The sequence below is a fragment of the Ochotona princeps genome, chromosome 23 (genome assembly GCF_030435755.1).
Source record: "Ochotona princeps isolate mOchPri1 chromosome 23, mOchPri1.hap1, whole genome shotgun sequence".
NCBI classification, from domain to species: domain Eukaryota; kingdom Metazoa; phylum Chordata; class Mammalia; order Lagomorpha; family Ochotonidae; genus Ochotona; species Ochotona princeps.
In genome coordinates, this window is record NC_080854.1 from 24,289,643 (window position 1) to 24,303,150 (window position 13,508).

Sequence of the window (13,508 nt, forward strand, 5' to 3'; positions counted from 1 at the left end):
AAAGAATTTTAAGATGCTTTTTTAAATTAAAATCTAATCATATATACAGGGTCATCAAGTTCATGCAAAATGTATATTTTTTAAAAATTGCATGGGTTTCAAAAATTTTTGCACCAAAACATGTAATATTTAACTTCATTTTTCATTATCATCATTTTTTAAGATTTATTTATTTGTATTGGAAAGGCAGATCAGATTTATGGAGAGAAGGAGAGACAGAGAAAGATTTTCAATCTGTTGGTTTACTCCTCAAGCGGCCACAATGGCCAGAACTGAACTTGTAGCCTCATCCAGGTCTCCCACGTGGGTGCAGGGTTCCAAGGCTTTGGCCATCCTCTGCTTCTTTCCCAGGCCATAAGCAGAGAGCTGGGTGGGAAGTGGAGCAGCTGGGTCACAAACTAGTGCCCGTATGGGATGCTGGCACTTGGAAATAGAAGTTTAGCCTGTTGAAGCACTGCACTGGCTCCTCCATTACCATTTCGAAGTGCTCTTTTACTATGTTTTTTTTTTCCCATATGCATATACGTATGATTAATTTTAATTTATAGAATAGGCTCAGGGTAAGGTTAAAAATAATGACATGGAACAATTACATAGTATACTATAATTAAAACTTATGTGAATTGTCTTTCAAAATATTGTACTGTTTTGTGCTTACCTTTTCTCTTGTGATGCTGTGATGTGGTTCAGTGCCTGAATGAGATGAAGGGAGGTGAATGATGCAGGCATTGTGATGGAGTGGTAGGCTTTTGTGCAAGGGTTTCTTGTGCATGAGTATTGCAATATGGGCTGTTGGTCTGATAACTGAGATGATTACTGAGTGACTAACAGGTAGTGTACATCTCATCGGTGCACTGGGCAGAGGGCTGATTCGTGTGCTGGGCAGGTCGGAACACGACAGTGCACCGTTTCCTCATGCTGTTAAGAATGTGCTTAACTTAATAGATACAAATGGTTTATTTTTGGATTTTTCCATTTTCTGTTTTTAGACTGTGGTTGACCACAGGTAACATCTGAGAAAGCAAAACCTCAGATAGTGGAGGACTGCTGCATTCGTAGTGTTCGGAGATCAGCTGGGTAATGAGGATGAGAGAGAGGGGAAGGTGTACAGGGAGACTTTGAGGTGGTCTCTACTTATATGCCCCTGAAGGATAGCGCAGAATTGCCCATGCAGTAAACAGCCACACCACAATGCTGGTCCCTTTTTTTCTGTTTACAACCTATTACCCATCATCCAGATAATTTCTGAAAATCAGATTTTAAAAAATGTAGTGAAAAAAATTGGAGAGAAGATTTCTTTATGATTGTTGTTTATATACCTTGATTTGTTGAGTTGTGGTCCCAGCATTGGTGATTTGGCAGGGTCAGGGCCCTAGTGGAAAGCAGTGATGGTGGTACTTGTTTTTCCCTGAGCTGATTGTCTGTGAGAGTTGCATATTGGGGTTGTGATGTAAAGGATTAAGCTGACACCACAACATTGACATCCCATATTGGCGCCAGTTTGAGTCTTGGGTGCTCCACTTCTGATCCAGCTCCCTGCTAATGTGCCTGAGAAAGTAGCAGAAGATGACCTATATCCTTGGGTTCCTGCCATCCATGTGGAGACCTGGATGGAAGCTCTTGTCTTTGCTCTGGTTATGCAGCCATTTTGAAAATGGGATTCGGTGAGAAGTTACTAGTAGTACCTTTTTTTTTTTTTTAAAGATTTTATTATTATTGGAAAGCCGGATATACAGAGAGGAGGAGAGATAGAGAGGAAGATCTTCCATCCGATGTTTTACTCCCCAAGTGAGCCGATCCAATGCCAGGAACCAGGAACCTCTTCCAGGTCTCCCACGTGGGTGCAGGGTCCCAAAGCTTTGGGCCGTCTTCAACTGCTTTCCCAGGCCACCAGCAGGGAGCTGGATGGGAAGTGGAGCTGCCGGGATCAGAACTGGCGCCCACATGGGATCCCGGGGCTTTCAAGGCGAGGACTTTAGCCACTAGGCCATCCCCCCGGGCCCCCAGTACCATTTTTTTTTTTTAAAGATTTTTATTGGGAAACAGATATAGAAAAATAAGACAGAAAAATCTTTTATCTGGTGGTTCACTCCCTAAGTGTGATATAAACTGGCGCCCATATGGGATCCTGGTGCATGCAAAGCGAGGACTTTAGCTATTGGCCTACTGTGCCAGGCCCACCAATAGTACTTCTGTGACAAAATCTTGAACAATCATGTTTTTTTTTTTAAGAGTTGTTTTGTTTTGGGCCCGGCGGCGTGGCCTAGTGGCTAAAGTCCTCACCTTGAACGCCCTGGGATCCCATATGGGCGCCGGTTCTAATCCCGGCAGCTCCACTTCCCATCCAGCTCCCTGCTTGTGGCCTGGGAAAGCAGTCGAGAACGGCCCAATGCATTGGGACCCTGCACCCGTGTGGGAGACCCGGAAGAGGTTCCAGGTTCCCGGTTTTGGATTGGTGCGCACGGGCCGTTGCAGTCACTTGGGGAGTGAATCATCGGACGGAAGATCTTCCTCTCTGTCTCTCCTCCTCTCTGTATATCTGACTTTGTAATAAACTAAATAATTCTTTAAAAAAAAAAAGTTGTTTTGTTTTTATTGGAAAGGCAGAGACAGAGAGGAAGATCTTCTATATGTCCATTCACTCCCCAAGTGACTTCAGTGGCCAGAACTGCATTGATCTGAAGCCAGGAGCCTGAAACCTCTTCTGGGACCCTTATGTGGGTGCAGGGTTCCAAGGCTTTGGGCTGTCCTCTACTGCTTTCCCAGCCACAAGCATGGAGCTGGATGGGAAGCGAGGCTGCCGGGATTAAAATCTGAGTCCCTCTGTGGGATCCCGGTGCGTGCAAGGTGAGGATTTTAGCTACTAGGGTACCATGCCAGACCCCAAAATCTTGAATAATCTTATAGCTCTTATGTACTATGATTGAATTCTTTCAAGTGGGAACAAGAACAACCACCACCAAAAAACAAAAAACAGGGAATTAAGCACAGATGTTGCAGTGTCCAACAGTGACATTGTAATGAATACATGTGCCAGGCATTGATATGCATAAATACATACACTGTAAAACTCTCACATTAGGTAGTATTTTTCTGTTCTACTGTAGAAGAAATTGAAGCAGATTTGGGTTAAATGACCTCAACCAGGCAGGTTGTGTGTGTAGTTACCAGAGCTGAATTCGGACTGTGGTCCCCAAGTCTGTGTTATTTCTGTTTTTAGCACTGGCACAGAAGATTGGAGAGACATTGGGAAAGAACATTTGCTATCAAAAATACAGCTTTCAAGGGTGGGCACAGTGGTGCCACAGTTTAGCTGACACTTGGGTTACCTACAGTCCCATATTAGAGTGCCTGGGATTGAGTACTGCCTTCACTTTTTTTTTCTTTTTAAAGATGTATTTATTTTAATTGGAAAGACAGATTTACAGAGAAAAGGAGATATAGAGAGAAAGAGCTTCCATGCACTGGTCCGCTCCCCAAGTGGCTGCAGTGACCAGAGCTGAGCTGATCTGAAGCCAGGAGCTGGGAGATTGTTCTGGATCTTCCACACAGGTGCAGGGTCTCAAGACTTTCGGCCATCCTCTGCTGCTTTCTCAGGCCGCAAGCAGGGAGCTGAATGGGAAATGATGCCAACAGGGCATTAACTAGTGCCTATTTGGAGTGCCCACACTTGCAAATGGAGGATTAGCCAGTTGGGCCATTGCACAGGCACCTTGTCTTCACTTTTAATCCAGAGTCCTACCTGTGAGGCAGCACGTGATGTCTGTGTTGGTTCTTGCCATCCAAGTAAGAGACCAGGATTAAGCTCCTGGTTCCAGCTTTGGCTTGGTTCAACCCTGGCTACTGCAAACATGTGGGGAATCAACCAGCAGACAAGTAATCTCTATAACCTCGTTGTTTGTCACTCTACATTTCAAGCAAATAACTTTAAGAAATTTGACTTTCTACTTAAGAAATTTTTAAATTTATCTTTGTTTTTTTATTATAAATAATACATATTTATTAAAAATTCAAATACAGAAATAAAAGCACAATATTGAATTTGAGATTCTCATGTAATATGTGGATGTAAATATATTTTCTCCCTCATATTTTCTCTTTAGTGGAAGAACCAATCTAGAAAATAGAATTTGAGGGACAACTAGAAAAAAAAAAATTTTTTTTGGCTGTAGTTTGACAGCAAGGAGCAGCCCTCTCTGGAGAAAAAAGAAAGCTGCAACATTTGTGGGTTTTTTTTTTCAGATTTATTTACTTATTTTTATGAGAAAGGCAGATGTACAGAGAAAAGGAAATACAGAGAGAAGTATTCTGTCCTCTGGTTCACTCCCCAAGTAGCTGCAATAACTGGAGCTGAGCTGATCTGAAACCAGGAGCCAGGAGCATCTTCTGGGTCTTCCACGTGGGTGCAGGGTCCCAAGACTTTGAGCTGTCCTCTAATTTTTTCCCAGGCCACAGGCAGGCAGCTGAATGGAAGTGGAGCAGCTGGGATACAAACCAATACCTGTATGGGTTCCCGGCGCATGCAAAGCTAGGACTTGAGCCGCTAGGCTACAATGCTAGGCCCCAAAACATTTGTCTTATCCACCTTCCTCCATACCCGACCTTCCCCACCCAAATCTGAGACTCACATGGGCTTGCATTCCTCTCAACTATGTAAATGATATTAAAAAGAAAATTAAACATGTGGAAGAGACAGCTTCCATTTGCTGGCTCACCCCCCGAATGGCCACAACAGTAAGATTGGGTCAGTCTGAAGCAAGGGGCCAGAAACTTCGTCTAGGTCTCCTATGTGTGTAACAGGGCCCTGGAACTTGGGCTGTCTTCTAGGGTTTTCGCAGTAAATTATAACCTCAGTACTGGATTAGAACAGGAGCACTGGGGACTCTTAATCCATTGCACCACAACACTGGCTCCAGGAGTAGAATTCAAAGGTAAGTTTATTCTGGTGGAGAAAAAAAAAACTTTGCTTGTGAGACCCAGTACTAGAATTTTGGTGAGGGTGAATAAGATGATGAGGAGTACGTATCTGGCACCCAACGGAAGCTTAAATGTTGCTGATGCTGTTGAAAGCGAGCAGTGGATGCAGAAGATGAGCGGCAGATTGTGGAAGGCTTTGGTTGCCTTGCACAAGGTTCAGCCGCGTGTGCCCTGAGCACCCAGAGCCTTTCTCACTTCACAGGCTCAGTCCATGTTTCAAGTAGGCGAAGCTGCTGTATGATCTGTGTTTGGGTGAATGTTGTTTTGCTGGAATCGATTTGCTGACACCTGAGGCACAGGCTCCTTGTTAGGTTACTTTTGGCTTCTTGGCAGTGTTGTACATCCTGCTGCGTTAGTCTGACGTCGCCTTTCCCAAGTCAGCAGGCGTGAAGGAACCCTGACAGAATAGCAGTAGTTTCAGTAGGAAGTTAAGGGCTGGAAGGAGTCTTGGATTTTCCTGTCATCCTCTTCCGGTGTTGAACTTTCTGCATGCTTCATGAAATTGTGGTTCCTGGATGACTTTCATTGCCTTTTGAACTTTTCCTTTGTGTCAGATTGATTTTTGGCCTCAGCAGCTTGGTGCCAACATGAAAGCGTTTTTAACATCATTAACTGGAAGATAAGTGTTTTTTTTTTGTTTGATTGGAGATTTATTATTTATTTGAAAGGCTGAGTCACAGAGGAGTGGGGAGACATCTTCCAGCTGCTGATTTGTTCTCCCAGTGGTTGCAGTTACTGGGGCTGTGGGCAGGAGCCCAAGCACTTCAGCTGCCAGCTTCTGCTCTCCCAGATGCTTTAGCAGGAGCTGGACAAGAAGTAGAGCAGTTGAGACTCAAACTGGTCCTTAAATGGGAACCCGCTGTACCACAGTGTTGGCCAAGTCTGTGCTTCTATCTAAAGTGGAAGTGTGCACTGAGCTTCGGAGCGTTTGGCAGAGACGAGGGTGAGTGGGTGTAGGCTGCCAGCCTCCCAGCCTCCTCTTTTTGTCCTCAGAAATGCTTGAGGAGGCTCATCTTCGTCCTTGAGAATATGGTTACATGTGTGACTGAGTGATTTGGAATGGAGAGTGACTGAAGAAATCTTGTTTTAGTTTCTGGTGAGGGAATGCTGCCAAGGATCTTCCCTCTGGGACACACATACCCAGAGTCTCTCCATTTTGTGAATTCAACCCTGCCTAGATGCTTTTTCTCAGTTTCTTTCCTTCAGATGTGGACCTAGGTTAGCCTGGGCTCTTGATACAGTCCTGTGTCTTTGCAGACTAGAACCCACCTGGCCTCCTGACTTAATCCTATTTATGGTTTTTTCCTGAAAGGTGACTATTGAAGATAGTAAATACTTCATGGTAGCTCACTCTTCTTGCTTGAAAAAACCCTTGAGTTGTTCCACGTTGCTCACAGGAAAAAGGCCAAACTCCTTCATGTGACATCCAGGTTTCTTTAGACTATGGTCAGTTGTATCTCTCATCTCTGGCAGCCAGGACATGCCTCCAGTGCATTTGCATCTTTTCTTTCCTTTGTTTTCTCTTCTTGCTCACCTGTTGATCTCCTTAACATTCCATATACACCGTTTCTTTGGAAGAACTGTCTTGAGCAGTGTCCTGTCCCCTCTTGCCTTGGAGGTGTCTGTTTACAAATGTGTGCCCGTCTTCTTAAGATTGATTTTTGTTTATTTGAAAGGTAGCATTACAGAGACAGAGAGATCTTCTGTTCACTGGTTCACTGCCCAGATGGCTGCAATGGCTGCAGCTGAGTCAGTCTGAAGCCAGGGGCCAGGAACTTCTTCCCATCTCCCATTGAGAGCAGGGGCCAAGTACTTAGGCCGTCTTCTGCTACTCTTCTGCGTGCATTAGCAGAGAGCTGAATAGGAAGTAAAGCATACAGGGCTCAAACCAGCGTACATAAGGGATGCCAACATTGCAGATGGTGGCTTTACGCCCTGCACCTGGTTGCCTTACCCACTGTCCTGGTGCTCCTCTTTTGTGCTCCCTTGTCACCCCATGTCTGCATTTTAGAAGACCCATCGTACTTGTTTATGATTGTAAAGGTTGTTGATACTGTCTGTTCTGTCCATTGCATCATAAGCTGTTTTATTCTTTATTTTTTTTAAAGATCTATTTATTTTATTACAAAATCAGATATACAGAGAGGAGAGACAGAGAGGGAAGATCTTCCGTCCGATGATTCACTCCCCAAGTGAGCTGCAATGGCCGGTGCGCACCGATCCAAAGCCGGGAACCAGGAACCTCTTCCAGGTCTCCCACACGGGTGCAGGGTCCCAAAGCTTTGGGCCGTCCTCGACTGCTTTCCCAGGCCACAAGCAGGGAGCTGGATGGGAAGTGGAGCTGCCGGGAATAGAACCAGCGTCCATATGGGATCCGGGGGCGTTCAAGGTGAGGACTTTAGCCTTTAGGCCATGCCGCCAGGCCCCCAGCTGTTTTATTCTTGAATACCCAGTCCCCCAAGCACTCACTAAGGATTCATTTAAATGATCTCTGTCTCTTATAAATGACCTTTTTCTTACCTGAACGCACAAACTTTAGCCAGCTTTTGAAGTATAGTACCTCCCACTTTAAAATTTGTGTTATGTATGTAAGTGTGACTTTTTTTTGAAATGGCAAGAACTATGAAAGGCTTTTAATGTTATTTTAAGCATTTTTGTTCCTTTTGTTTTAGGTTTATTTATTTTTATTTGAAAGGCAGATTTACAGAGGAGAGACAGAAAGAGAGGCATTTTCTGTCTGCTGCTGCACTCCCCAAAAGGCTGCAACAGCCAGAGCTGAGCTGATCCAAACCCAGGAGTCAGGAGCCCTTTGGGTCTCCCACGTGCATGCAGGGCCCAAGGACTTGATCCATTCTCTTCTGCATTCTCAGGCTGTGAGCAGGAAACTGGTTCAGGAGTGGAACACCTGGGACATGAACCAGTGCCTATATGAGACGTTGACTCCTCGGATAGAGGATTGATGTTCCACACCACCACAGTGCCCCTATTTTAAGTTTTTTCAAAGTTGGGCACAGGGTAGGTCCAGAGAGGTCTTGTGGGTCCAGGAGTGTTTCATTAACTAAATAATGACAGCATCCTCTGAAGGCTTTAAAAGCCTCATGCAGCCTTAAACCTGCGTACATGAAGCCTTGGGTACCAAGCCTGACATTTCCCTCTGCTCTGCCATTGCTACTGGTTAGGTGGTAGCTCTCACAGAAATGCCTTTGCCTGCAACTGTATTCTACACACATATATTGGGTGGTATGGTTCTAGTCACCTGTAGTTTGCAGTGGATCTAAGTCATTATCTTTGGTGACAGTTGATAGAAAAACTACTCTAATAAATGTATACCAGCCAGGGGACTTAGTGTGAAGGTGTGGGAGCACCATAGATGTACATGAACATCCAAAATGCCTGGAAGCCCTAGAGGCCATCACTGTCAGTTTGTCTGGAGTTTGGGCTTTTAGCTCCCTGCATCATCTTCACACATCTCATTCTTTGCAGAACACCACCAGATTTGCACATCCTGGGGAGAATTAGAATGATTAATGGCATGTTGGGAACACTGTCGTTGATAGTTTCCCCATGCAGTTACTTGGGAAAAGGTGGTCTATTCCAGGAAGTTGGGGAAGCAGGGCACACTAGTCTAGGGAACAAGGTTTGTAAGGTTGAAATCATAAAAGTTGTCTCCAGATTGTATTGTTTCTGGAATATAAAAAAGCATTGTTAACCATTTCAAGATTTTAATGGGCATAATTTTGGATTGCAAAATGCTTTAACGTTTAAACATGACATAGTGACATAAGCAGAGGCTGCTGTTTTCTGCAGCCTGGCTACAGTGTATGCACTGATTCTAAGTAACAGTCAAGATTACCTTTATATTTTTCTTTCTTCTTTTTTTGAGATTTATTTATTTTTATTGCAAAGTCAGATATACAGAGAGGAGGAGAGACAGAGGAAGATCTTCTGTCCACTGATTTACAACCCAAGCAGCTGCACCAGCCAGAGCTGAGCCGATCTGAAGCCAAGAGCCTGGAGTTTCTTCTGGGTCTCCCACTTGGGTGCTGGGTCCCAAGACCCTGAGCTGTCCTCAACTGCTTTCCCAGGCCACAAGCAGGTAGCTGGATGGGAAGCAGGGCCCCTGGGATTAAAATTACCGCCTATTTGGGATCCTGGGCATGCAAAGTGAGGACTTTTGCCACTAGGCTACCGTGCCAGGCCCCCTTTATATTTTTCTTACAGGTGATTGAATTTAATGAATAGCTTTGCTCTCTCTTCACAGAAATGTGATAGAACCTGTCAAAAATAATTGTGCTTTAATTTAGTTCTTTACCAGTGACATTATAATGAAAACTCTACTTTTTAAATTACCAAAATGCTAGTAGTTAACAGGAACAATCGGTTGTGTTTAACCCCAGAGCAATGCATCCACATCCATGGGGAGCTTTGCATACTACCTTGGGGCTAGCTTACATCCCCACATTGAAGTTCCTAAGCTGTGGTAGAGCCTAGTCTCTAACTATAGGGAACAGTACCCCCAGGTGACCTGACACATCCAAAGTTTGAGAAGCACTGCCTTGGGGGATGTAATGAGTTGTGATCTGCTAGGGCAGAAATTGCAGTGATCTTCAAGGGAGACCTGCTCAGAATGACTTCCCACACAGCCTGGAGATGTGCTGCCTAGCCCCTCCTTGCCTCAAGTATACCGCTTTGTTCTAATGCCATCTTCCATTCTGAATTAACAAATTCAGAAAACTTAACCCATCTGGAGCCTTCTACCCCAGTTCCCCCATCAGCCCACTCCCAGAAATTCAGTTTTGTTTGTTTTGATGACACTCGTCAGGATTTGCTGATTGAATCTCCCTGTTACCATCACGTTTCTCTGTGCCCGTGTTTCCTACACATTGGCTGGCTGCCATGGAAGCTGAGACAGAGATTAGACATTTTAGTAAGTGCTTTCTCGGTGATGCGGCAGATTTCATTAGAAGGCCTACGAAGCTCTTTTTGCTATCTTGGCAGTAACCATTTGTGGTCATTGCTTTCGAAATAAAGATTTATTTTATTTTTATTGGAAAAGCAGATATACAGAAAGGAGGAGAGACAGGGAAGATCCCCCGTCCTTTGATTCATTCCCCAAGCGGCTGCAACAGCTGGAGCTGAGCTGATCTGAAGCCGGAAGCCCGGAGCTTCTTCCAGGTCTGCAACTCAGGTGCAGGGTCCCAAGGCCTTGGGCCATGCTTGGCCTGGGCCCCACTGGACCCCCCACCCCTGGACCCCCTTCTCCCTGCCCCGGGGTTCACGGACCTGGCAGCCACTGCACAGGCATCAATTTTTCGACTCTTAATGTGTGATACCTCAACTTTCTCTCACTTTTTTTTTTTTGAAGATTCATTTTATTTGAGTTACAGAAAAAAGAGACAGAAAGACTTTATATCTGCTGCTTCATTCCCCAAACTGTTGCAGTGGGAGGCGGGAGCTTCCTCAGGTTTCCTACATGGGTTCTGGGGCCCAAGTCCTTGAGCCATCCTCTGGTTTCCAAGGCTACCTTTAAGTAGCTGGATCAAAAGTGGAGCAGCTGGAACTCCATCTGGTGCCCATTATATGGGATTCTGGCACCGCAGCAGAGAATTAGCCTGATAAACCACTTCTCCAGCCCCTAAACTTGCTCCTTTACTTAAGGAATGTCCACACTAGACCTTCTGTTGTGACAGTTACTGTCAGTCCTAAATAATAACTTAATACATTTTGGAAATTAATGAAGGTTGCATCTGGAAGAGTGCTTCTGTTCACTAGCTCCTCTCTAAACACCAGCAATGGCTGGGGCTTGACCAGGACCTGAGAACTCAGTCCAGTTCCTTGAGCTGTCATTATTGCCTCGCAGAGTCAACATCAGCAGGAAATGAGTCAAGAACTGGAGCTGAATATTGAACCCAGGCACTGCAGTGTAAAATGCTCATTTTTTTTTGCAGATTTTATTTTTTAAAAATTTATATTTTATTGGAAAGTCAGATATACAAAGAGAAAGGATAGAGAGGAAGATCTTCCGTCCATTGAGTCATTCCCTAAGCGGCTGCAATGGCCAGAGCTGAGCCAATCTGAAGCCAGGAGCCAGGAACCTCTTCCAGATCTTCCTCACAGGTGCAGGGTCCCAAGGCTTTGGGTCGTTCTTTACTGCTTTTCCAGGCCACAAGCAGGGAGCTTTATTGGAAGTGGAGCAGCCAGGACATGAACTGGTACCCATATGGGATTCTGGCACGTGCAAGGCGAAGACTTTAACCACAAGGCTACTAAGCGAGACCCCAAAATGCTCATGTCTTTTTTTTTTTTTTTTTTAAAGATTTTATTATTATTGGAAAGCCGGATATACAGAGAGGAGGAGAGACAGAAAGGAAGATCTTCCATCCGATGTTTCACTCCCCAAGTGAGCCGCAACGGGCCGGTTCGCGCCAATCCGATGCCGGGACCAGGAACCACTTCCGGGTCTCCCACGCGGGTGCAGGGTCCCAAAGCTTTGGGCCGTCCTCGACTGCTTTCCCAGGCCACAATCAGGGAGTTGGATGGGAAGTGGAGCTGCCGGGATTAGAACTGGCGCCCATATGGGATCCCGGGGCTTTCAAGACTTTAGCCGCTAGGCCACGCCGCCGGGCCCAAAATGCTCATGTCTTAAGTTGGGTCTTAACTACTAGGCCAGATACTGGCTCTTAAGGTTTTTTTTGTATGTTTGTTTTTTATTTTTTTAGTTTTGTTTAATAATTTGAATATCCCTAACTATTACAATTTTCTGATTTCCTTTAGTTAAAACCATATTTTTACAAAATAAATAGCTTTTCAAATTAAAACTAACTAGAGTATGTGGTGCTTTAGCTTGTTTTCTGAAAGTGTGGCTTTATTTTATAATTTTTTTAGCCATTAAACAAAGAAAAATATTGCCTTCTGTTTTTCTTTTTTAGGAAATTCACACAAATGAAAAGGAAGTAACTGAGAAGGAAGTAGCTCTTCACTTGTTGCCAGGTAACGGTCCTGTTAGCATCATACCCCTGTACAATGGGAAACCAGTGATAAATGACATCATCCCTTGAATTGCTATATATAAACTCCTTTGTTTGTATTCTCACATGTAGCAGTAATGAGTTAGACAAAAACACCAAGGTCTTCAGTAACTCCACACCTGGATTTGAGTATTACAACATCTGCAAAGCATTGTTATTTTTCTTTCTGCCTCCCAAACCGAGGAAAAATAAACCTGGGAGATGCTTACCTCATTCACAAAGTGAGGAAACCTTTTCTCCGGTGTTTGGGGAGTCCAGGAGTGAAGTGGCCATCTCTCGAGTCCCCCAGCCCTTCTCTCTGCCTGCTACTGGGAGGCTGGCTGCCCCAAATCCAGGCAGGCAGCAGGAGTGCTCACCCTTCAGTCCCCGTGTCCCAATCTGAGCTCATAGGCTGGCGATACCAGTGTTGACAGCTCGGGGAACACCAGGGCCTGCATGGTGGTCATTCTGAAGGACCCTCGACTTTTTTTCTTTTCTTATACTTACTTACTTATTTATTAGAACTTTGTGTGTGTGTTTTTAGAATTGATTTTATTTAGATCAAGAGTTACAGAAAGAGGGAGCAACAGAGATCGCCACCCTCTGATTCACTCCCCAGATGGCCGTGACGGCTGAGGCAGGGTGACGGGGCTCTGCTGGACAAGGGCTGTGCTCCTCTGCTTTCCTGGGTGTATTGGCAGGGAGCTAGGTCCAAAGTGGAGCAGTGCCCATATGGGATGCCAGTGCTGTGGGTGGTGCCATGAAGCTTGTCCTGGTTGAATAGTTTTGGAATGTGGGAAAGTGTGCTTGCTTCAACAGCACATATACGAAAATTGGAATGATTCGGAGATGTAGGAAAATGACTGTTGCTTGAATTTCAGTCATCTCTGAGTCCAGGAACAGAAACAAGTTTGGTGGTATGTCCTTTGCGTAAACAGGATATCAGCTTTTTTCCACTTTTTCCCATTTCAGAAAGCTTTTTGTAAACAACAACAACAACAAAAAAAACCCACCACAAACTTGTAAGGTTTTATTGACTTGCAAGAGTTACACAGAGGGAGGAAGAGACAGACAGAAGGATATCTGTCTGCTTGTTCACTTCCTAAATGGCCCCATTGGCCAGTGCAAGGCTTGGCGGAAGCCAGGAGTCAGCAGCTGCTTCTGGATTACCCCAGTAGGTAAAGGATCTCAAGGGCTTGGGCCGTCTTCTGCATTCCCAGGCACAGTAGCAGGGAGCTGGATGGAAAATTCAACATCTGGGTTCACCTAGCACTGGGAATGGATGTTGGCATCGCAGGTGGTGTTGTTAGCCACAGCACTGCAACTCTGGCCCCTTGGTTTTTTTCTTTTTTCTGTTTTTTTTAATGTGTATATTATAAGAACAGTAGAGACTTCTTTGTTCTGGTACTTTAAATTTTATTCCATTTTACAGTGAGGATATGTTTATTGCAGCAAGTTTCTGACTAACCTACTTTATTTGACGAAATACATAGAAATCCTAACTTTTTTTGATGTTTGTTAGTT

At 44.7% G+C, this 13,508-nt stretch overlaps 1 protein-coding gene across 1 annotated transcript in view; it reads left to right on the top strand.

Moving 5' to 3' along the window:
• MTMR12 (myotubularin related protein 12) overlaps positions 1 to 13,508 on the top strand; it is a 71,941-nt gene that overhangs the window by 17,456 nt on the left and 40,977 nt on the right. The window contains exon 2 of the mRNA XM_004583634.4: positions 11,907 to 11,967. Within this exon, the coding sequence (XP_004583691.2) occupies positions 11,907 to 11,967 (61 nt within the window). The remainder of the gene's footprint in view (positions 1 to 11,906; positions 11,968 to 13,508) is intronic.